Here is a 25509-nt window from a genome sequence, read left to right as displayed (position 1 = left end):
CTGGACATGGGTAGATGGAGGGAAGGGGAGAGGAGGGTTGCGTGCACATGGTGGATGAAGGGGAGAGGAGAGGGCAGGGGAAGGAGGGTTGCTGGACATGGGTAGATGGAGGGAAGGGGAGAGGAGGGTTGCTGCACATGGTGGATGAAGGGGAAAGGAGAGGGCAGGGGAGAGGAGGGTTGCTGGACATGGGTGAGATGGAGGGAAGGGGAGAGGAGGGTTGCTGCACATGGTGGAAGAAGGGGAGAGGAGAGGGCAGGGGAAGGAGGGTTGCTGGACATGGGTAGATGGAGGGAAGGGGAGAGGAGGGTTGCTGCACATGGTGGAAGAAGGGGAGAGGAGAGGGCAGGGGAGAGGAGGGTTGCTGGACATGGGTAGATGGAGGGAAGGGGAGAGGAGGGTTGCTGCACATGGTGGAAGAAGGGGAAGGAGAGGGCAGGGGAGAGGAGGGTTGCTGGACATGGGTAGATGGAGGGAAGGGGAGAGGAGGGTTGCTGCACATGGTGGAATGAAGGGGAAGAGGAGAGGGCAGGGGAGAGGAGGGTTGCTGGACATGGGTAGATGGAGGGAAGGGGAGAGGAGGGTTGCATGCACATGGTGGAATGAAGGGGAAAGGAGAGGGCAGGGGAGAGGAGGGTTGCTGGACATGGGTGGATGGAGGGAAGGGGGGAGAGGAGGGTTGCTGCACATGGTGGATGAAGGGGAGAGGAGAGGGCAGGGGAGAGGAGGGTTGCTGGACATGGGTAGATGGAGGGAAGGGGGGAGGAGGGTTGCATGCACATGGTGGATGAAGGGGAAGGAGAGGGCAGGGGAGAAGGAGGGTTGCTGGACATGGGTGGATGGAGGGAAGGGGAGAGGAGGGTTGCTGCACATGGTGGATGAAGGGGAGAGGAGAGGGCAGGGGAAGGAGGGTTGCTGGACATGGGTAGATGGAGGGAAGGGGAGAGGAGGGTTGCCTGCACATGGTGGATGAAGGGGAAGGAGAGGGCAGGGGAGAGGAGGGTTGCTGGACATGGGTGGATGGAGGGAAGGGGAGAGGAGGGTTGCTGCACATGGTGGAAGAAGGGGAAGGAGAGGGCAGGGGAAGGAGGGTTGCTGGACATGGGTAGATGGAGGGAAGGGGAGAGGAGGGTTGCAGCACATGGTGGAAGGAAGGGGAGAAGGAGAGGGCAGGGGAGAGGAGGGTTGCTGGACATGGGTAGATGGAGGGAAGGGGAGAGGAGGGTTGCTGCACATGGTGGATGAAGGGGAAAGGAGAGGGCAGGGGAGAGGAGGGTTGCTGGACATGGGTAGATGGAGGGAAGGGGAGAGGAGGGTTGCAGCACATGGTGGATGAAGGGGAAGGAGAGGGCAGGGGAGAGGAGGGTTGCTGGACATGGGTGGATGGAGGGAAGGGGAGAGGAGGGTTGCTGCACATGGTGGATGAAGGGGAAAGGAGAGGGCAGGGGAGAGGAGGGTTGCTGGACATGGGTAGGATGGAGGGAAGGGGAGAGGAGGGTTGCTGCACATGGTGGATGAAGGGGAAAGGAGAGGGCAGGGGAGAGGAGGGTTGCTGGACATGGGTGGATGGAGGGAAGGGGAGAGGAGGGTTGCTGCACATGGTGGATGAAGGGGAAAGGAGAGGGCAGGGGAGAGGAGGGTTGCTGGACATGGGTGGATGGAGGGAAGGGGAGAGGAGGGTTGCTGCACATGGTGGAAGAAGGGGAGAGGAGAGGGCAGGGGAAAGGAGGGTTGCTGGACATGGGTAGATGGAGGGAAGGGGAGAGGAGGGTTGCAGCACATGGTGGATGAAGGGGAAAGGAGAGGGCAGGGGAGAGGAGGGTTGCTGGACATGGGTGGATGGAGGGAAGGGGAGAGGAGGGTTGCTGCACATGGTGGAATGAAGGGGAGAGGAGAGGGCAGGGGAAAGGAGGGTTGCTGGACATGGGTAGATGGAGGGAAGGGGAGAGGAGGGTTGCAGCACATGGTGGATGAAGGGGAAAGGAGAGGGCAGGGGAGAGGAGGGTTGCTGGACATGGGTGGATGGAGGGAAGGGGAGAGGAGGGTTGCTGCACATGGTGGATGAAGGGGAAAGGAGAGGGCAGGGGAGAGGAGGGTTGCTGGACATGGGTAGATGGAGGGGAAGGGGAGAGGAGGGTTGCTGCACATGGTGGATGAAGGGGAAAGGAGAGGGCAGGGGAGAGGAGGGTTGCTGGACATGGGTAGATGGAGGGAAGGAAGGGGAGAGGAGGGTTGCTGCACATGGTGGATGAAGGGGAAAGGAGAGGGCAGGGGAGAGGAGGGTTGCTGGACATGGGTAGATGGAGGGAAGGGGAGAGGAGGGTTGCTGCACATGGTGGATGAAGGGGAAGGAGAGGGCAGGGGAGAGGAGGGTTGCTGGACATGGGTAGATGGAGGGAAGGGGAGAGGAGGGTTGCCTGCACATGGTGGAATGAAGGGGAAAGGAGAGGGCAGGGGAAGAGGAGAGTTGCTGGACATGGGTAGGATGGAGGGAAGGGGAGAGGAGGGTTGCTGCACATGGTGGATGAAGGGGAAGGAGAGGGCAGGGGAGAGGAGGGTTGCTGGACATGGGTAGATGGAGGGAAGGGGAGAGGAGGGTTGCATGCACATGGTGGAAGGAAGGGGAAGGAGAGGGCAGGGGAGAGGAGGGTTGCTGGACATGGGTAGATGGAGGGAAGGGGAGAGGAGGGTTGCTGCACATGGTGGATGAAGGGGAAAGGAGAGGGCAGGGGAGAGGAGGGTTGCTGGACATGGGTAGATGGAGGGAAGGGGAGAGGAGGGTTGCAGCGCATGGTGGATGAAGGGGAAAGGAGAGGGCAGGGGAGAGGAGGGTTGCTGGACATGGGTGGATGGAGGGAAGGAAGGGGAGAGGAGGGTTGCTGCACATGGTGGATGAAGGGGAAAGGAGAGGGCAGGGGAGAGGAGGGTTGCTGGACATGGGTGGATGGAGGGAAGGGGAGAGGAGGGTTGCTGCACATGGTGGATGAAGGGGAAAGGAGAGGGCAGGGGAGAGGAGGGTTGCTGGACATGGGTAGATGGAGGGAAGGGGAGAGGAGGGTTGCTGCACATGGTGGAAGAAGGGGAGAGGAGAGGACAGGGGAGAGGAGGGTTGCTGCACATGGTGGATGAAGAGGAGAGGGCAGGGGAGAGGAGGGTTGCTGGACATAGGTGGATGGAGGGGAGATGAGGGTTGCTGCACATGGTGGATGAAGGGGAGAGGAGAGGGCAGGGGAGAAGAGAGTTGCTGGACATGGGTGGATGGAGGGGAGGGTGGAGTGAGGAAGGAGATGAGATGATGGAAAAGGAAGAGAGTAGAAAAACTGCACATGGATGAAGAAAATAGGCAAAAGCTGGATCCACTGGACAGTCAAGTTTGCGGAGGACCCAGCTTTTACTTACGGATGTAGGACAAGAAATGAAGAAGAAAGGCGGAAAGTAAACAAATAAATGGAAAGGAAGCCCTGGAAACGGAGTTAAGAGGACATATAGCAGCAGAATCGGATACTGGGCCAGCACAATCAGAAAAACAAAGTCACCAGACAACAAAGGTAGAAAAGATCATTTTATTTTCATTATAGTGTTTGGAATATGTCTACTTTGAGAATTAGGTGTTCAACATTAAAAGTTCATTTACTTATTTATGACATTTTATCCCACATTAAACATGAATTAAGATGTTTTGTGGCTCTACATGAGAATTGTGATATTATGATCCCTTGTTTCAATATTGTTGACGGTCTGCATTTTCCGTATGGGTGGTATATTGGTGTATTAGTTTCTGCCCAGTGTAATATTTATGGTACAGTAAGGTTCAGAGTGTGTTTTTGCACAAAGTTGTGCATAGTGTTTTGCAGTTGAGCGATTGTGGTTAGTATATGCTTTGAGCAACCACTTTATTCTTTGACATATGATACATAACTAATATCTAAATTTAATAAAAGGTATTAATTGTGACATTTATTTATTTTTTTCTGTGTGTGATCAGACAATTATGGATTTAAGCTCCACCCGGCCCCACCCCTAACCCCGCCCCTTTAGCCTCCCCAAAGAGTTGGGCCACCGACCGCCTATGGGGGGGGGGGGGGGGTGTTGCCGAGCCGAGTGCCAATGCCACGTTAGTGCTGCCCTACAGGAGAGAGGATAGGCGAGCCGGCACCGCGCTGCTTGGATCCGCTGCTGTTCTGTGGCAGTGGCTTGAACTGGACATCATTGGTAAGGTTTTGCCTGCCCTTGTTGTTGTACTTTTCATTATAATGGCTGCTGGCTGGCGTGGCGTGGTGGGCCTACTTTAAGTACATTTGAGGCTGCAGGTTGGGTGGGGGAACTGGAACCACCAGGCCAGCTGGGGAAGAAGAAAAGAAAGACAAGGCAGGCAAGGAAATTTCTGTTGGGGGGGGGGGGAGAACAAGCTAGAATCCTAGAATCAGGGAGGAATGAAGGAGGGGAGAGTAAGGGCAGGAAAGGAAAATAAGAACTGATGGAACAGAAAGGCAAAGAGGAAGATTGGAAAAACAAGGAGGAAATTTCTGTGTGGGGGGGGGGGGGGAGGAGGGGAGACCAAGGCAGGAGGAAAGGAACAAGGAAGATAAGCTGATGAGTAATAAAATGGATTGTAAATGATAAGCAGTAGTCATCTGCTATAGAGAGATTCTATTCGACATGAGGTTTGAAGTGGTAGTACTTAAATATAGGTAGCAAGGAGGGTAATCAATCATGTGATAGGCTTTCGGTTCTGTATAGTACTACTACTATTTAACATTTCTAAAGCGCTACTATGGTTATGCAGCGCTGTACAAGTTAACAAAGAAGGACAGTCCCTGCTCAAAGGAGCTTACAATCTTAAGGGACAAGAATGCAGTCAATCAAATTGGGGCAATCTGGGTTTCCTGGTTAGTCCAATGGTTAGGTGCCGAAAGCGACATTGAAGAGGTGGGCTTTTAGCAAGGATTTGAAGATGGGGAGGGATAGATCCTGTGTAGTGTTATTATTTAGTGTTTAAGATGGATGATTACGGTATGCCTTCTTGAAAAGATCTGCACTCCATCTTTCAGCTCCTATTTCCTTTGCATCTTGTGCCAAACTGGTGGGGGGGGCGCCAACTGATAGGCTGCAGGGGGGCACCAGAGACCCTTGGCACGGCCCTGTGCACCCTTCTCCTCCACCGCTAACTCCAGACTCCGTTCCTTTTATCTTGCTGCACCATATGCCTGGAATAGACTTCCTGAGCCGCTACGTCAAGCTCCATCTCTGGCCGTCTTCAAATCTAAGCTAAAAGCCCACCTTTTTTGATGCTGCTTTTAACTCCTAACCCTTATTCACTTGTTCAGAACCCTTATTTTATCATCTTCACCTTAATATTCCCTTATCTCTTGTTTATCCTGTTTGTCTGTCCTGATTAGATAGTCCCTGTTCGACAGAGCTTACAGTCTTTTCATGTTCAAGTGTACAGCGCTGCGTACGTCTAGTAGCGCTATAGAAATGATAACTAGTAGTAGTAGTAGAATAAATCAGTAAACAGCTTGAATTCTATCCATGTAAAAAGGGGGAAAGCATAAGGGTAGACCAAAAGATTATCTTCAGAATGACTATATTCACCTGCTATTCAGATAACGTACATGTTTAATGTAGGCCTGCTGAATAGCTGGTTAAGCTAAATGGATATTGTCATCACAGTGACAGTATTATCTGTATATTCAGCGGCTCTCACTATACCAATAATAGTGCTAAATATACATGCTAAGGGGCCCTTTTATGAAAAGGGTTGCCCCAACGCAGTTCCACCTCGAGCACACACCATTTCCAGCGCATCGGAAAATATTTTTGTTATTTTTATTGCAGCGCTAGACCAGCGCTGCCCGGTTACCACCCAGTTACTGTGGGAGCCCTTACTGCCAGGTGCTCCCCGCCACAATGCTACGCGGTAAGAGTAATCTTACTGCATGCCCATTTTATTTTTAGGGGCTTTTTACCTGCTGCGGTAAAAAGGGCCCTGGCACATGGGAAAACAGCCCCCAGCGCTACTGAAGAGCCGTTTTTACTGTAGCGGGTAAAGACCCTAAAAATAAAATAGCCACGCAATAAGATTACTCTTACTGCATGGCCATGCGGTGGGGAACACTTACTTCTTTCATTGAGGTGGCGGTAAGGGCTTCCACGGTAACATGCTGTCCAATTACCGCCGGGTTAGCGCCATGGTAAAAATAAAAATATTTTCCGGCATGCCGGGAATAGCACAATCTCAAGGCAGAACTACCAACGGCGGCCACATTAGGCCAGCGGTAGTTCTGGGTTGCCGCTTGGCAACCCTTTTGTAAAGGGGCCGCTTAGTTGCCAGTGCTTAATTTAAAATGATCACTGGGCCCCCTGAAAATCCAGCCCTTATAAGGCAATATTCAGCAGCAACCCATATGGTTAACTTGAAGCATTCAGTGGTTTACCAATTAAGTCAGTGTTGCAGAGAAAGCAGGAATAATCTGGTTATTATTACCTGCATAACGCTAAATGACAGCATGCTCTAGTTTCCTCAGAGCCATATCCCCACAGCCCCTCCAGGCCCTCTCACATTCAACCATTTCAAAAAGACTTATAACACGAATACTTCACAAAAGACTTAAAACCTAATATGTATCAGATCAAGCCAACATCGACTTCTGCAATCTGGTTACTTTAATTTACTTTAACAATATTGAATGTTTTAACATGTCCTATTCAATTCTTATTACCTGTTATGAATCATTTTCCTATTTCTCCCAATTCATTCGATATTTATTATCATATCTAATCTATGCGATATTTTCATGTACCTTGATTGTAACACCTTTTTGTATTTATCATTCCGTTAATGGTGATCACCTTTGCGGCATAATGTAAGCCACATTGAGCCTGCAAATAGGTGGGAAAATGTGGGATACAAATGCAGCAAATAAATAAAATAGATAAATAAACCATTTCAATTCTGCCTGGACTTTGTCTTGTCCGGTCAAATCTGTACCCATCTGCATGGGATCAGGAGAGGAATAAATGTTAAAATCTGCTATTTATCCAGTTAACTCCCATAGCTAACCAGATAAAGGCCTTTGAATATCGACCCCATGACTGTATGCTCCATAATTATGCTGCTGACAGATTTCTGGTGTTTCCTTTTTTCCCCCCCCGATATTCTTAGGATTTTAGCTGTACTCTCTCCTTTAACAATTATTGAAGGGTTCCGAGTAAAGACCTAAATTCCAATAGAAGGTGCATTTTTCCAGTGATCAAGCTTGGCAGTTGGAAGTCTATTGAAGGTTATTATTACTATTATTTATAGAACCTGATATACCGCAAGTGAGCCCTGAGACGACTATGCGGTTTACAGTTTCTGTTACAGGTACTTTGCACTGTCCCTAACTGGCTCACAATCTAATTTATATATTGTACCTGGGGCAATGGAGCAGTGGCGTTCCTGGGGGGGGGGGGGGCGGTCCGCCCCGGGTGCATGCCGCTGGGGGGGGGGGGGGGGGGGCGGGGGAGGGGGGAGGGTGCCGCGCGCGCCTGTCTGTCGTTCGTTCCATGCTCCCTCTTCCCCGGAACAGGTTACTTCCTGTTCCAGGGCAGAGGGAGCATGGAACGAATGACGGACAGGCGCGCGCAGCACCCCCCAGCGGCGTGCACCCGGACGGGGGGTTCTTTCACGGGGGGGGGTGTCCTTTCTCCGGAGGGGGGGTTGCGCTGCATCCGGGGGGCGCTGCACCCGGGGGCCTGGGCGCATCGACGATCCGCCCCGGGTGTCAGCCCCCCTAGGAACGCCACTGCAATGGAGGACTAGGGAATCCTTTTACCAAGCTGAGGTAAAAAGTGCTCGGCGGTAGTGCCAGCAGCCATTTTCGCAGCGTGCCAGGGCCCTTTTTACCACAGCTTGTAACCCCCCCCCCCCCCCCAGAAAAAACACATGGCCGTGCGGTAAGGGCTCCCATTCTACCCCAGCAGTATATATTTTTTTTAAATTTGCTGTGCCGAAAATGGCGCACGCTGGAGGCGGATCTTCTGTCATTGGCTGCGTTGGGCCAGCGGTAGTTCTGGGTTGCTGCACGGCAAGCCCGTTGCCATGCAACAAACCTTTAGTAAGGCCCCCAAGCGACTTGCCCAGGGTCACACAAAGCTGCAGAGGGAATTGAACCTTTTGTCCCCAGGATCTCAACCCACAGTTCCTTGTACTATTGTCATCTGCTTTAAAGTTTAGTGCTACCTTTATCTTTCTTTTCAGGTTAAATTTAATGCACGCTTTGTTTTTTTAAACGTTTGGCTTTGAACAGATGACAGGATTTTCTAATGTACATCTCTGAAAACAAGTCACACGAGTAGCTCAGCCCCAACTGGATGCTTTCCAGGGCATGCCTTGGCTTATTTTGTGTTCTATTTGCAAGAACAAATCATTCTGAAGAGCAGTGTCAATCCCCCACCCCTATGTGTTCAGATTTTTTTTTCCTGCTTCTTTTCAGCCGCAGTGTGCCACGAAGCCTTCTGATTGTCTTGTTCCCCGAGTCAGCTTTGCAGTAATATTAGAACTTTCTCATTTTTCATCAAGTCCTGTCCGTAAGCCCGCCACTTCTAGGCTAAGACTCTTTGTGACAAATGGCGCAATCTATTTTTTTTTCCTTCGGGTCTTCTTTAACAGAGGCCAAATGTTTTCTTCATTTGATTTTGTATCATCACATTTTTGCAGTATGTCTGAAACTAAAACAAGCAGTGCCAGGTTTTGTCTCAAATACAGATAAAAGGTGGCCATCATCAAGCGGCCTTCATGCTATCTATTTTCAGTGATCCTACTTGGATGGACAGAATTTCTTGAAAATCTGCATAATGTGAAACGGATCAGCTCTCTGTTTAACTTTACGCAGTTGCCGTGCTGCTGAAAATTGACGGAGTTTCACAAGTACAGGAGTGGAGGAGTGGCCTAGTGGTAAAGGTGGTGGACTTTGGTCCTGGGGAGCTGAGGAATTGAGTTTGATTCCCACTTCAGGCACAGGCAGTTCCTTGTGACTCTGGGCAAGTCACTTAACCCTCCATTGCCCCATGTAAGCCGCATTGAGCCTGCCATAAGTGGGAAAGCGCGGGGTACAAATGTAACAAAAATAAAATAGATACTATTGGAGATTCTACATGGAATGTTGCTTCTATTGGAGATTCTACATGGAATGTTGCTATTCCACTAGCAACATTCCATGTAGAAGGCTGCGCAGGCTTCTGTTTCTGTGAGTCTGACGTCCTGCACGTCAGACTCACAGAAGCCTGCGCAGCCACATTGGTGATCTGCAAGGGCCAACGTCTACATGGAATGTTGCTAGTGGAATAGCAACATTCCATGTAGAATCTCAAATAGTAGCAACAGTGGAGGAGTGGCCTAGTGGTTAGGGTGTTGGACTTTGGTCCTGAGGAATTGAGTTTGATTCCCACTTCAGGCACAGGCAGCTCCTTGTGACTCTGGGCAAGTCACTTAACCCTCCATTGCCCCATGTAAGCCGCATTGAGCCTGCCATAAGTGGGAAAGCGCGGGGTACAAATGTAACAAAAATAAAATAGATACTATTGGAGATTCTACATGGAATGTTGCTTCTATTGGAGATTCTACATGGAATGTTGCTATTCCACTAGCAACATTCCATGTAGAAGGCTGCGCAGGCTTCTGTTTCTGTGAGTCTGACGTCCTGCACGTCAGACTCACAGAAGCCTGCGCAGCCACATTGGTGATCTGCAAGGGCCAACGTCTACATGGAATGTTGCTAGTGGAATAGCAACATTCCATGTAGAATCTCAAATAGTAGCAAGAGTGGAGGAGTGGCCTAGTGGTTAGGGTGTTGGACTTTGGTCCTGAGGAATTGAGTTTGATTCCCACTTCAGGCACAGGCAGCTCCTTGTGACTCTGGGCAAGTCACTTAACCCTCCATTGCCCCATGTAAGCCGCATTGAGCCTGCCATAAGTGGGAAAGCGCGGGGTACAAATGTAACAAAAATAAAATAGATACTATTGGAGAGTCTACATGGAATGTTGCTTCTATTGGAGATTCTACATGGAATGTTGCTATTCCACTAGCAACATTCCATGTAGAAGGCTGCGCAGGCTTCTGTTTCTGTGAGTCTGACGTCCTGCACGTCAGACTCACAGAAGCCTGCGCAGCCACATTGGTGATCTGCAAGGGCCAACGTCTACATGGAATGTTGCTAGTGGAATAGCAACATTCCATGTAGAATCTCAAATAGTAGCAACAGTGGAGGAGTGGCCTAGTGGTTAGGGTGGTGGACTTTGGTCCTGGGGAACTGAGGAACTGAGTTTGATTCCCACTTCAGACACAGGCAGCTCCTTGTGACTCTGGGCAAGTCACTTAACCCTCCATTGCCCCATGTAAGCCGCATTGAGCCTGCCATGAGTGGGAAAATGCTGGGTACAAATGTAACTAAAAAAATAAAATAAATAATGGGGTCCTTTTACTAAGGTGGGCTGAAAAGTGGCCTGTGCTAGTGTAGGCCTGTGTTTTGGACGCGCACAGATCCATTTTTCAGCGCACCTGTAAAAAAATGCCTTTTTTGGGGGGGGGGGGGAGCCAAAAATGGACGTGTGGCAAAATGAAAATTGGCACGCGTCCATTTTGGATCTGAGATCTTACCGCCACCTATTCACATAGCAGTAAGGTATCACGCATTAACTTGGCAGTAATGGTCAGCAAGCGTTGAAATGCCGATTACCGCCCACGTGCCAAAATATAAAAATTATTTTTCAGCACGCGTAGTGGACGCACATAAAAATGAATTTTTTTTTTGTTACATTTGTACCCCGCGCTTTCCCACTCATGGCAGGCTCAATGCGGCTTACATGGGGCAATGGAGGGTTAAGTGACTTGCCCAGAGTCACAAGGAGCTGCCTGAACTGGGAATCCAAATTACCGTCTGGGCCACACGGTAGCTGGGCAGTAATTCCAAATTGACACGCATTGGGCGCGCATAGGCACCTACGCGGCTTAATAAAAGGGCCCCAATGTGAGTTGTCGGTTACAAAAAAGACAGTAGCAGAGATGAGCCTTGAACTCCGTGTCCTGAGGGGTCCATAAATCATAATTTAGTGCTCTCATGATTAGGCCGGTCCTAGTTTATGCTGAGAAATTAACCATATACTTTGTAATTGTAATTTTGGAGCTTTCATTTGTTTTCATAGGATAGAGGATCTCAAACAAAAGCACCTCCAAGAACAACATTTTCGGGTTCAGTTAACCAGGTAATTAGTACTATCTTTGACATTTTACTGAAATCATTTCCATTGCTTTTTTTCCTTGCCTTCCTCACTTGAGCAAAAGATCTTTTCCATGAGGGGTATCGTGCATTTTAAGAAAACAGATAAAGAATTTAGTTCTACGTCTTTAGACCACATTTTGTCTGGTATTTTCCTTTTTTTTTGTGGAATCATCTACCACAAAAAAGAGCAGTCCTACAGAGTATTTAGGGTAAAATTGGATCTTTTTTTTTTTTTTTTACTAAATTTTTGGGATACTGAGGTCTGTGTTGGCTCCCAGATAGGTGGCTTGTGAGTAAGCAAGTACGTAAGTTCGTAACTGTGTGTGTTTGGGTGTTAGTGCTGCTTGACATGTGTTGGTTGGAGTTTGGAAGGTGCTTTCCTATTTTGGCATTCTGCTCTTTCTTAATTATTAATATTGTAAACCACTCTCACTTGTCTGACAAATAGGGTGATATATTAAGTATTTTAAACTATTAAACTATTTTAGCTTACTTTCCAAGGCATATGAGATTACCATGTCTGTGTGTGTATGAGTATGTCTGTCCTTAATAACATGGGCATTGCAAAATCTGCTAAAACGTAATACAGTTAAAACTTCATTGCTTTATTTTTTGTTCTTCCTTAGTCAGTGCTCCAAAAGGCATTGCTTTTAGGACAAGGGAGTGTTTGGCTTTAGAAACTTCACCGAGGGTTCTGGGTTTTATGCTAAACTCACAATTGTCAATTGGAAAATCAGGTCAACAATTTAAGCAGGAGTCTATTTTTTTGAATTAAGACAACTTAGGGCTATCAGGTTGACATTTTTCTCTGCTCAATTTAGAAAATTGGTTCAGGCCATTATTTTACCACATATGGATGATTACTACAGTTCTCTCTATGTTGGTATTTGATAGACCCTTGTAACCCAGGAAAGGTTACAATTTTTGCAGAATTGTGCAGCTAGATTGAGCATATTACTTCTTTATTGAGAGATTTTCACGCTGGCTGCCAATTCAGGCTAGAATAGATTTTAAGGGCCCCTTTTACCAACCTGCGGCAAAAGGGGGCCAACGCTGGCATCAGCGCGTGTTTTACACACGTGCCAAGGCCCTCTTTTACCACAGCTGGTAAAAGGGAAGTCTTGCTTTCCGACAGGAAATGGCCGTGCGGCAAGTAAAGCACTTGCCACATGGCCATTTCGCAGGGGAGCCCTTACCATCACCCATTGAGGTGGCAGTAAGGGTTCCCATGTTAACCCGGTGGTAACCGGGCAGCACGCGGCACTGCTTGATTACCGCCAGGCACACTCCAGCGCTACAAAAATAAATACATTTTTGTGGTGCCTGAAATGATGGCGTGCTAGGGGTGGGAAATACCACCGTGCTTCTACGGTATCCCAGCAGTACTTCCTGTATAGCGAGCAGTAAGCCAATTAGGAAAGTGGCAAATTGGGCAACATTATAATAAGTGATTTCAGTTACCCCAATATTGACTGGAAAAATGCTACATCAGGGAGTGCTAGGGAGGTAAAACACTTAGATGTAATAAATGACTGCTTCTTGGAGCAACTTGCCCAAGAACTGACAAGAGGGAGAGCTAATTCAGATTTAGTCCTTAGTGGAATGCAGGGCATGGTGTATGAAGTAATGGTTTGGGATCCACTGGGAAACAGTGATCATAACATGATCAAATTTAAGCTGATATCTGGAGTGAAGTCACTAAAGAAATCTACTGTAGCAGCATTTAATTTTTGAAAGGGTGGCTATGACTATAGCAGAGGTTTTTTTTTAATAAATTAAGGATTGTGAGGCGTATTAGATCACTGGTTTCAGTTGAAAACTTTCGTAAAATTGTCCAGTCTGTAGCTTGTCCACTGTTAGATTACTGTAATGGCTTGTTAATGGGAATTACCAGTAATATGTTGAAGGAGTTGCAGGTTGTTCAAAATTTCATAGCCAGAATGAATAAAGGAGGTTCACGCTATGATCATGTAACTCCAATTTTGCTGCATTGGCTCCCTGTAAAATTTCATGTCGAGTTGAAAATGTTATTGTTAGTTTTTAAAATATTGAATAATAATATCTCCCCAACACTGAGATATCAACCTGCTCGCTCTCTGAGATCATCTCAGAAACAGCTACCTGACGTGCCTTCATTTCATCAGGTCTATTTTGAAGAAGGTACATCTTCTATTGTTTACATCAAAGGTCCGAAATTATGGAATGCATTGCCTGTTGAACTTTATTTTTTAATACAGAACATGGTTCAGTTTAAAAAAAGCTTTAAAAACTCATTTATTTTTTCAGGCTTTTGGTTCCTTTGATGTAAGGTATTATTTTGCTGTCAATAACATTTGAATTTAATTTGCAGTATGCTTTATTTTAAGAGTAATATAGCAAACTGTTATATAGTTTTTGAGGAAAGAAATATTTTTTGTTATTTTGTATGTGGTTTGTTCCCTGCTTAGACTTTCATAGATATAGTGGGTTATAAATAAAGTTTTATTTTTATTATTATTATGACAAGATTAGGAAAATGTTTAAAAAGAAGCAAAAAGGTTAGGCCTTTAAATCAGGTATGGATGTTGTTTAAAAATACCATTGTTGAAGCCCAGACCAGATGTATTCCATGTATTAACAAAGGTGGAAAGAAGAGCAAATGAGGTGAAGTGAAAGAGGCTATTAGAACCAAAAGAGCATCCTTCAAAGAATGAATAAAGGATCCGAATGAAGATAATAAGAAACAACATAAGCAGCGTTAAGCTAGATGCAAAGCATTAATAAAGAAGACTGAAAGACAATATGAAGAAAAACTTGTCGCGGTGACAAAAACTCATAGTAACACCTTTTTCAGGTACATCAGAAGCAGAAAGCCTGTGAGGAAATCCACGGGACTATTATTTATTTATTTATTTGTTACATTTGTATCCCACATTTCCCCACCTATTTGCAGGCTCAATGTGGCTTACATAGTACCGGAGAAGCGTTTGCTGACTCCGATGTGAACAAATACATAGTGAGTAGGGGTAAGATAAAGTTCATGTGGCACAATATGGCAGTAGAGTTGTGTTGGGTCCATAGCGTACTTCAGTTCATTGTGTTGCCGAGATCAGGCATTTAAGTTGGATCGGTAGGGTATGCCTTTTTAAACAGGTTAGTTTTTAGAGTTTTCTGGAAGTTTAGGTGGTTGTACATCGTTTTTAAGGCTTTTAGTAATGCATTCCATAGTTGTGTGCTGATGTAGGAAAAACTGGATGCATAAGTTGATTTATATTTAAGGCCTTTGCAGCTTGGGTAGTGCAGATTTAGATATGTTCGTGATGATTCGAATGTGTTTCTAGTTGGTAGGTCGATTAAATCTGTCATGTATCTCGGGGCTTCCCCATAGATAATTTTATGAACCCAGGTGCAGATTTTGGATGCATGATTAGATCATGAAGGAGCAAAAGGGGCACTCAGGGAGGAGAAGGCTATAGTGGAGAGAATGAATGAATTCTTTGCTTTGGTCTTTACGGAAGAAGATATAAGAGATCTACTTGTACCGGAAATGGTTTTCAAGGGTGGCAGTGCGGAGAACTGAAAGAAATCTTGGTGACTCTGTAAAACATACTGAGCAAATGGATAAGTTAAAGGGTGATCAATCACCTGGACTGGATGGCATACACCCCAGGGTACTAAAAGAACTCAAACATGAAATTGCTGATATGTTGTTAGTGATCTGTAACCTGTCGTTAAAATTGTCCATAGTACCTGAAGATTGGAGGGTGGCCAATGTATTGCCAATTTTTAAAAAGGGTTCCAGGGGTGATTCGGGAAATTACAGACCAGTAAGCCTACTTTCAGCGGCGTGGAAAACAGTGGAAACTATTATAAAGAATAAAATTATGGAACACTTAAAGACAAACATGGTTTAATTGGACAAAGTCAGCATGGGTTCCACCAAGGGAAGTCTTGCCTCACCAATTTGCTTAATTTCTTTGAAGGCATAAATAAACATGTGGATAAATGTGAGCTGGTTGATGTAGTGTATCTAGATTTTCTGAAAGCTTTTGATAAAGTTCCCTATGAGAGACTCCTGAGAAAATTAAAAAGTCATGGGATAGGAGGCAATATCCTTCTCTGGATTAGGAATTGGTTATTGGACAGAAAACAGAGAGTAGGGTTAAATGCCCATTTTTCTGATTGGAGGAGTATGAATAGTGATCTGGAAAACAGAGCGATGAGTGAGGTGATTAAATTTGCAGATGACACAAAACTATTCAAAGTTGTCAAAACACATATAGATTGGAAAAAATTGCAGGAAGACCTTAGGAAACTGGAAGACTCTGGGCATCCAAATGGCAGATGAAATTTAGTGTTTACAAATGCAAGGTGATGCACATTGGAAAGAATCATAGTTACCTGATGCTAGAGTCCACCTTGGGGGTCAGTGCTCAAGAAAAAGATCTAGGTGTCATTGTAGACAATACTCTGAAATCATATGCCCGGTTTGCGGTGGCGGCCAAAAAAGCAAAGAGGGAGAGAGAGTGAACAGCACAGCTGCTGCATTTGGCTGAGGATGAGAAGGGGCAAAGCAAAGTGAGAGTGTAATGGGAATGAGGGGGACTGAGCAAAGTGTCTATGTGCCATGGGCGGGAGGGGGGGGGGGCAACAGAACAAGGTGACTGTGTGCCATTGGGGAGGATGAGCAGAACCAGGTGATTGTGTGCCACAGGGGAGGGGAGGCCAGAAAAGGTGACTATGTGCCATGGGGGGGGGGGGGGGGGTAGAACAAGGTGACTGTGTGCCATGGGGGATATGGGGGATTGGAACAGAACAAGGTGATTGTGTGCCTTGACAATTGAGGGAGGGGAACAGAATGAGGTGAATCTCTGCCATGGAGATGAGAGAGCTGGCAGAGAAAGTTGAGTGTGTGCTATTAGGAAGGGAAAGAGAGGAGGAGCACTGCACTGTTGGGGGGTGGGTGGAAGAAGAGGAGAGCAGAGGCATTTCTATAACTTGGCTCCAGAGCGCACATTTTTAATGAAACTGGAAATAAAGTTATCTGTTTTCATTTTTATTGATCTCTAAATACTCAACAACTATGTGTACATGCTAAATTTATTTAATCTCTTCACATTTGGGTTATACGATTAATCATGCAATTAAAAAATTTAATCGACATATAACCCTAACAATAATATTTAAGCAAGATTTATTCTAAGACACAGGAGGCAAGGAAAGTAAGACGATATACACAAAAGCATAGAGAACAACACAAAAATTGGGTTCAGGAACCAGTGTATCTGCAGAAGAGAGAGATTAAAATTAAGAGACGAGAATATTCCTATTTAATCTGAGGGGAAAGCTAAAATAAGTGTTCACACATAAAGGACAATGCTGTAAGGTGCGCCTAAAGTTCGGCACCAATAATGCACACATATTTATAGAATAATACCACTTATGCATGTGATTAACGCCAGTGATCAACACCCCCTTTAGGGGGCCTTTTGCAAAATCACGCTAGCATTTTTAGCTCTTGGTAAAAATCAGCTGGCGGTAAACGCTGAGATGCCCATAGAAATATAATGGGCGTCTCCACGTTTACCGCCAGCTGATTTTTACCATGAGCTAAAAACACTTGCGCGGCTTTATAAAAGATCCCTTTTGTGTGCAACTGCATGGGGGAGTGTTAACGTTTCAGAGCATGGGCGTGTCATGGGCGGTTCTCCTTGCAACGTGCGTAACATAGAATAAGTCGCACATGTGGCACGGCACATTTAGGTATGCCCATTTACACCTGCCATTGAGTTAACATAAGTGGCTGCACCTATATTTTGGTGTGCCAATGCCACCTTATACCTGTATTCTATAAGCACATTGGCGCAATGCATAGGTGCGCCTGACTGTCACTATAGAATTGGCACTAAGTGAGGCTTTTCGTGGTACCTAATTTAAGAACATAAGAATAGCCATACTGGGGTAGACCGATGATCCATCTAGCTCAGTATCCTCATTCCACAATGGCCAATTCAGGTCACATGTAACTGGCAGAATGCCAAAGACTAGCAAGATTCCGGGATCCTAAAGAGTAACAAGATTCCATGCTACCAATCCCAGGGATAAATAGTGACTTTTCCCATGTTTATCGTAATAACAGATTATGGACTTTTCCTCCAGGAACTTGTCTAAACTTTAGCTGAGATCATATTCAGTACCTTTACAGTACCAATTTATAGAATTGCCACCATAGTTTTCAAGCACACTCCTGAAAACGTCTTTCCACTTGGGAGTTAGAAGTATCAGCATACTTTAAGATGAAAGGAAGGGGAAAGGGAAATGGGACTTGATATACAGCCTTTCTGAGGTTTTTTCAACTACATTCAAAACGGTTTACATATATTCAGGTACTTATTTTGTACCAGGGACAATGGAGGGTTAAGTGACTTGCCCAGAGACACAAGGAGCTGCAGAGAGAATTGAACTCAGCTCCCCAGGATCAAAGTCCACTGCACTAACCACTAGGCTACTCCTCCACTAGCAACATTCCATGTAGAAGCCTGCCCTTGCAGATCACCAATGCGGCCGCGCAGGCTTCTGTTTCTGTGAGTCTGACGTCCTGCACGTACGTACAGGACATCAGACTCACAGAAACAGAAGCCTGCGTGGCTGCGTGGCTGATCTGCAAGGGCAGGCTTCTACATGGAATGTTGCTAGTGGAATTGCAACATTCCATGTAGAATCTCAAATAGTAGCAACATTCCATGTAGAATCTCATATAGTAGCAACAGAATCTCAAATAATAGCAACATTCCATGTAGAATCTCAAATGGGACTTGATATACCACCTTTCTGTGGTATTTTGCAACTACATTCAAAGTGGTTTACATATATTTAGGTACTCATTTTGTACCAGGGGCAATGGAGGGTTAAGTGACTTGCCCAGAGTCACAAGGAGCTGCAGAGAGAATTGAACTCAGCTCCCCAGGATCAAAGTCCACTGCACTAACCACTAGGCTACTCCTCTACGCAAACCCACTAACTCAAGTTCAGCAAATCTGCCTTCATCGCCTCCTACTGCATACACAGAGAGCCAGACTAAACCATTGAAACTTTACCTGAATATGTCTGATTACAAGCCTTCATCTTAATATGGTTTTGTAATGAAGGGCCTTTAACTGCAGTTATTATAGTTCATTCCTCACTTCTTTATGTTCAAATTTGTTTATTGAGGTTTATATAACATTATACACAAAAGGAAATGGCTATTACATAATAAGACCTGTGACACCATAACCAATACAGTCAAGAGAATACATCGCAAAAGGCAAAAGGGCCTTGTGTCTGATAGCCCCCTGCCTATACACTCTTCCTCTGTGCGAACCCTCATTACTTGTGCACTGAGCACCTGTACCCGTCAACTACTTACGGGTAGCGTACGACTGCTTTCCCCCCCGCAGTTACTTAAGCTGTTGCATACAAAAATAAGTATCTGCCAGTTTCTTTTATGCGCCCATCTGTGGTACAGAAACTTTAAACATTTCACTATGTAACCATAACACAAAACAGTCAAAACTCGCCATCCGCCCAAACTAATATACCCACACTGCACCCAGTGAACTACAAAGTGCAAAACCAGATGTTCCCCATCCCCCCCTCCCTCCCCCCTCCCCCCCATCACCCTCCCTCCCCGCTTTCCCTAGCTAAGCAGGAGTTTCGAACAGACCTCTGGGGCCCTCAACTGGTGTTAACAAGCAAGCTTCTCCCTCTCGGACTCAGTATTTGCAGATAAGGGGCCCATATTTGAAGGAATTGCTTTCTGCGCTTGGGTGATGTTTTAGCGTCACGAGCTTCCCATGAGGCCAGAAGATGTACCTGGTTTCTCCAATGCCAATAAGCAGGAGCTTCCATGGAAGTCCAGTATTGCATAATACATTTGCGAGCCACCAAGCACAGTTTCCTACACAAAAGAGCCGCCGGCGCCTTTAGAGGGGCAAAAGCTCTAGATTGATCCAGCAGAAATTGCCTGTCGGTTCCCTGGATTTTATTGCCCAGCTTTATCAAAAAACCACGAACACTTTGCCAAAATGCCCGCACCTTTGGACATTGCCAGAGAGCATGGTAAAATGAGCCTGGGCCGCCATCACATTTACAACAATTAACACTCTCCGACCTCTGTATATGAGCCAGCTGTGTCTTGGTCATGTAACCCCGTAGGATCACCCGATAGCCACATTCTCTCAATCGTTCATCCTTTACTAACTGTCGGATCCCCTTCAGTGAAGCCGCTATGTCCCAGGACGCCAAGGACGTCCCAAGATCCTGCTCCCATTTTAGTTTAATATCTTCATATTTTATTATTGGTCCCCCCCGGACCAGGGCTCCATATAAATCAGAAATCGTGTGCCTCTCGGACGCCAGGTCCTCGAAAAACCCTCGAATCTTTTCTCCCAAACGTCCCCCCAAGGCAGCCTGATTCAATGTCTGCATATAATGTTTAAGTTGCATGTAGGCAAATCTAGTCCCCCAGTCAGATCCTAACTTGACTTGTAAAGCTTCATATGGTATTAGGTCCCCATTTTCTTGCAGCAAGTGCTCCAATTTCGTAAGGCCTCTCCGTCCCCAGCCTCCAAATATCGAGCTACCCATTCCAGCTTCGAATGCTGCATTCCCTACAATCGGGATTTGATCAGAGACACTTGGATGTCCCCCCAATTGCCCAACCCACCACTGCCATGTTGCTCGAAGAGGGTGGAGCAATATGCTGCGTCTGAAGTGAGGAGGTATTCTATCGCGCGAAAGATGAAGTAGAGCAATCATATCATGCGGCGCGAAATAGGCTCTCTCAAACGATGTGGGCGTATAGTAGTGCGTCTCGAGAAGCCAATCTCTCACGTGCCGTAAAAGACATGCTTGGTTATATAAAAATAGGTCCGGGAAGCCGATGCCTCCCTGCTTCCAGCCGCCTATTAACAAAGCCTGTCGAACTCTTGCCCTCTTACCGGCCCAACAAAACTGGCACCATAAGTGATTTACCCCTTTCAAATCTTTTTTCGACAAGCACACGGGCAGCGTCTGCAGGGCATATAGCCAGCGCGGGAAGATCACCATCTGGATCAAGTGTATGCGCCCCATCAAGGACAATGGTAGTCCCCTCCAAGAGTCTAGTTTTTGTCTGGTGTACTCTAAGAGGGCCTTGACATTTAATTGCTGCAATTCTGCTGTGTTCATTGTGAGTTTAATACCGAGGTATTTAAAGGAGTGGTTTGCCCACCGTAAAGGGAAATCATCCCCCCAAACCTCTCTGCACTCTACCGAGGATGCCAGTGCTTCGGATTTGTCTAGATTAATTTTAAAACCCGCGTAATCTCCATACTCTTGAAAAGACTCTAACAACGTTTCTAGCGACACTTTTGGGGATGTGAGGTGTACCAAAAGATCATCTGCAAAGGCTGCAATTTTAAATGTCTGGGCGCCCAATTTTATTCCCTTGATCAAGGGGTTCTCCAAAATGTCCCTAATAAGGGGATCTAACACCAGAAGTAAAAGGAGTGGGGATAGGGGGCAGCCCTGTCTGGTCCCTCTCTTAATAGGAAAACTCATTGATTCCACCCCATTAACCCAGATCGTGACGCTCGGGTTATCATATATTGTTTGGATCGCCTCTACAAATCTGCCCGAGAAACCATAGTTTTCCAATACATCAAAAAGAAAGGCCCAATGCACCTTGTCAAAGGCTTTTTCGGCGTCAAAGCTGACTAGCAGTGACGCCATACCCTTGCACTTGCTATGTTCTACGGATGTCAGGATTGCCCTCAAATTTTTACTTACTGTCCGGCCTCCTACGAAGCCCACTTGACTGTCATGTATAAGGCGAGGCAGCAGCCTCGCCAGCCTATTGGCCAAGATTTTAGCCACCAACTTGGTGTCGTAGTTCAACAGCGATATGGGGCGGTACGATGCCGGTTCTACCGGGTCTCTCCCCGGTTTAAGCAGCACTATTATTTGTGCCTTATTTAGGTCGGAAGGCATTGCCTTTACGTCTATCATGCGGTTTAGAAATCTGGTTAGATCTGATATGATTCCCGCTCCCATCAATTTGTAAAATTCTGCGCGTAGACCATCCGGTCCAGGGGCCTTTAACAATGGGCTCTGTGCAACTACCAGGGCTACCTCCTCCTCCGTAATTAATTGGTTAAGGCCGTCCCATTCTTGTTGTGTAAGCTTAGGGAGATTGAGATTATTCAAATACATCTGATTATCAAGGCCCACATCTTCCGGGGGTGCGTATAAATCTTTATAGAAGGACTGGAAAATGTTGCTGATATCTTTATCTGAAGTTGTAAGGCCTCCCCCCTGTCCCCGAAGGGTAAGAATATTCCTATTTCCCCCTTTTGGTTTAAGGAGTTTGGTCATCAATTTGCCCGCTTTATTCCCATGTTTATAGAGCATGTAGCGGTAATAAATCTGCGATTTCCGAGCGCGCCCGTGTAGGAGTTCGTTCAATGCTGTTTGTAATTCGAGCACTTGTTGCTTATGGCTTGCCGCATGTGTCTCCCCGAACCGTTTTCTCGCACTGCAGAGTTGTTTACTCAATCGTAGTATTTCTCGATCTCTCGATGTCCGAACGTGGTGAGCGTGACTAATGATTTCCCCGCGTAGCACGGCCTTAGCTGCCTCCCAGAACAGAATCGGGTCGTTCCTATGTGCCTGATTGTGTGTGACATAGCCTTCCCAGCTAGCTTGTAAACGTCCCTTTAATATGGGGTCTGTATAAAGCTCTGTGGGGAACTGCCACCTATTAGCCCGTCTGCCCTGTCCCCGGGGCTGCCACTCCACTCGAACCCATGCATGGTCTGAAACTACGTAAGGTCCAATCTCCGCTGTTAAAATTTCCCCAAACATCTTCCGGGAGACTAAAACATAGTCAATGCGGGATTGAGTTGAGTGAGCCCGCGAAAGGTGGGTGTAATCTTTCACATCCGGGTGAAACACCCTCCAGACATCCGTCAGATCTAACAGCTGGCTCAACTTCAACAAGCCTTTGTTGTTGTAGTAGGTCGCAGAGGTGCTAGGCATTGATTTATCCATTGATGGGTCCCAGACCGCATTGAAATCACCACCTACTATGATCTCTGCATGTGGTTGCTTGAGGAGAAAATTTATCACAGGCTGAAAAAACCGTTTATCATAGTTGTTGGGGGCATAGATGTTACATAATAACAATTTTTGTTTGCCCACTATGGCTTCCAGAATGACATAGCGCCCCGCGGGGTCCACTAAGAGTGGACAAATTGCTGTAGCAATATTTTTACGGAACAAAATTGCAACACCTCCCTTTTTCCCCTGCGCGTGCGCCGCTATGCAGTCACCTACCCACCAAGTGCATAGTTTAGCATGTTCCACCCGTGACAGGTGCGTCTCCTGTAAGAGAGCGATATCCGCATGCTGTCTATTTAGCTGCTGCAGAATCTTGGACCGTTTTATAGGTGACGTTACCCCTCCTACATTCCAGCTTACGATTTGTACCATATTGCTAGCTGAAGTAAGATGATACCCCTACCATATAATTGTGATGTTGTTGAGGGGGGGCATCCCAGCCTCTGCCCACCCTCAGTTCGTGTTCTCCTATCCATTTGATGGCCGTTGGCCTGATCCTGTACCTCTCTCTGTCCTCTACCCACCAGTGAAGCCCCCCACCAACTCCTATATCCTGTCTTCAAAATGTTCTGGGAGACCTGTCCCTTTACAATTATTTCCCGGTAGCTTAGGCCTGAAAGGACTCCCACTGCCCACCCCCCCAACCCACTCCGTCCCTCTAACCTTCTCCCCTTACTCCCCCTCCCCCCCTCCCTACCCCTCCCCTTTTCCCTGTATTCGGACCCACTAACTGGGACCATTACTTCCTACGTCCCTCCCCCCTCCCTCCGAAAGCCAATACAGATTCCCAACAAATTTTTTTTTTTTTTTTTCCTTGGCACTCAAAGACCCAACCATGCCTCGTGAACCTGGAACTATAACATGTAAAGAGTTTCTATACAGTGCTTCCAACCACACTTAAACCTCAGTGTTCCTGTCTGTGCACTGTGTAAAACATATCTATATACCAACTCCTCTTCTCACAGTCGCTCTTCTCTCCGGTCTGCTGCCGGCAGCTGCTATCTCGGTTCCTCTCTCAGCGATCCTCTGGTGCAGCTGCGTCCAACTGCTGTAAGAACTCCTGGGCTGCGCTTGTTGTTTCATAAATTTTAGATGCTCCATTGTGAGTAATTCGCAGCTTTGCCGGGTATTGCAATGCAAAACGTATCTCTTTCTGGAACAACTTGGAGCATATTGCCGAAAATTGGTGCCTTTTTGCTGCCACACCTGCAGAATAGTCTTGAAAACACCGAACCGGCAGCCCCTCGTATTCCAACGTTTTCCCCGCTCTGAGTCGCCGAAAAATGTCTTGCTTTTGCGCATAATCCAAGAATCGCATAATGATTACTCTGGGCTTACCAGTTCCTGTGCCCTTCTGCCCCAGCCGATGGGCCCTCTCAATGTGAATTGGTCCCAGGGCTTCTGGGAGTTGTAGTTCCTCAGCCAGCCACCGAGCCAGAAAAGTCTCCAGGCCCCGTTCCTGTATGCTCTCCGGGAGTCCCACCATCCTGATATTATTTCTTCTGGACCTGTTTTCAAGGTCCTCAACTTTGTCTTCAAGCACCCGCAGCTTTTCCTGCATCTGATTCTGCGCGCCTTCGACTACCGTGACGCGGTCTTCCACCTCGCTGACCCGCGATTGGAAAGCAGCACAGTCCTTAGACAGATCTGTGAGTTGGGTTTGCACCCGTTCAAGTTTAGTATCAATCGGGGCCAGCCGGCGGTTTAAGAGATCGTCCATCACCACTGTCATCTCCGCCGTGATTTCCGCGATCCATGCGGACGAAACCGTCGGGCCGGGCGGGCTCGCGGGCGGCGCCATTTTCTCTTCCCCTACCCGGGCGCGGAGTCTGTCTTTCGGGGCATTTTTCGCCGTCATTTCTCCACCGGAGAGTTAGAAAAGTTGATCAGCTGATCGAGGAGACGTCGATTCGCTAGTTGTTGCGAGCCAGGGTCTTATTTGCACCGTTTAACGGCTTCAAAGGGAGGCTAGGAGCCGGAGAGATCGAAGTGCTCAACCTCTCACGGTCATGACGTCACCGGAAGTCCTTCCTCACTTCTTTAATAACATTTGAAGTGAGATACAGTAATTACAAATCATAACAACAAAACTCTTAACAATAAGCTCTCCCACTTCTGTAGCAACCGCTTGGAAGCACAATGTGCTTGTTAATCAATAAGGTTGCTTTTATTTTGACTTAAAAATAGCACCCTGGGGCCCTTCTACTAAAGTGTATTAGGCACTTAACATGTGGTTAACATACGAAAACAGGCTAACATGCAACTCGTCAAGGCATTTTGCGGTACTTTGCCTGTTATATTGTGCTTTAAACCGCGTGTAATTGAATTTTTTAGACTTTTGTAGTTTGGGGACGTGGCATGGGCGGAGAGTGGGCATGGAAATGTTAACCAGTTATCATATTATACTTACTGCAACTATAACGCAGAAGTACATAGTTCCTCTCTGCATAAACCATGATCTGTATTTTGAACCAAAGGAGCAAATGTGATGCTAGTAGCATGATCGTGAAAAATCTATCCTTGCCTGCTTGGTGCATGGAATATGAAAGATTATGTGAGATTAGTTCTTAGGTGCTTTATCAGGCCATTTGGCTCATTACAGATATCTCTGCCGGCGGTGGGAGGCAGGGCTGGTGGTTGGGAGGCGGGGATAGTGCTGGGCAGACTTATACGGTCTGTGCCAGAGCCGGTGGTGGGAGGCGGGACTGGTGGTTGGGAGGCGGGGATAGTGCTGGGCAGACTTATACGGTCTGTGCCAGAGCCGGTGGTGGGAGGCGGGGTGGGTGGTTGGGAGGCGGGGATAGTGCTGGGCAGACTTATACGGACTGTGCCAGAGCCGGTGGTGGGAGGCAGGGCGGGTGGTTGGGAGGTGGGGATAGTGCTGGGCAGACTTATACGGTCTGTGCCCTGAAAAAGACAGGTACAAATCAAGGTAAGGTATACACAAAAAATGACACGTGAGTTTATCTTGTTGGGCAGACTAGGTGGACCGTGCAGGTCTTTTTCTGCCGTCATCTACTATGTTACTATGTTACTCTCTGCAGGTACTTCACGCTAATGATGATATAAATGCACGACCTCTAATAAAAACTGGAGGCAATGCCTCCAAAAGAAGGCATGTTAAATCTG

General features: G+C 46.9%; 1 protein-coding gene across 2 annotated transcripts in view; it reads left to right on the top strand.

Moving 5' to 3' along the window:
- Positions 1-25509, top strand: part of DNAI1 (dynein axonemal intermediate chain 1) — a 524712-nt gene that overhangs the window by 180200 nt on the left and 319003 nt on the right. For both annotated transcript variants that reach the window (XM_030192851.1, XM_030192850.1), the window contains exon 8: positions 11186-11245. In XM_030192851.1, the coding sequence (XP_030048711.1) occupies positions 11186-11245 (60 nt within the window). The remainder of the gene's footprint in view (positions 1-11185; positions 11246-25509) is intronic.

Source organism: Microcaecilia unicolor, chromosome 2, assembly GCF_901765095.1.
Source record: "Microcaecilia unicolor chromosome 2, aMicUni1.1, whole genome shotgun sequence".
Taxonomy (NCBI): Eukaryota; Metazoa; Chordata; class Amphibia; order Gymnophiona; family Siphonopidae; genus Microcaecilia; species Microcaecilia unicolor.
Note: the sequence above shows the minus strand (reverse complement) of the source record. Positions and strands in the feature narration are given on the sequence as shown.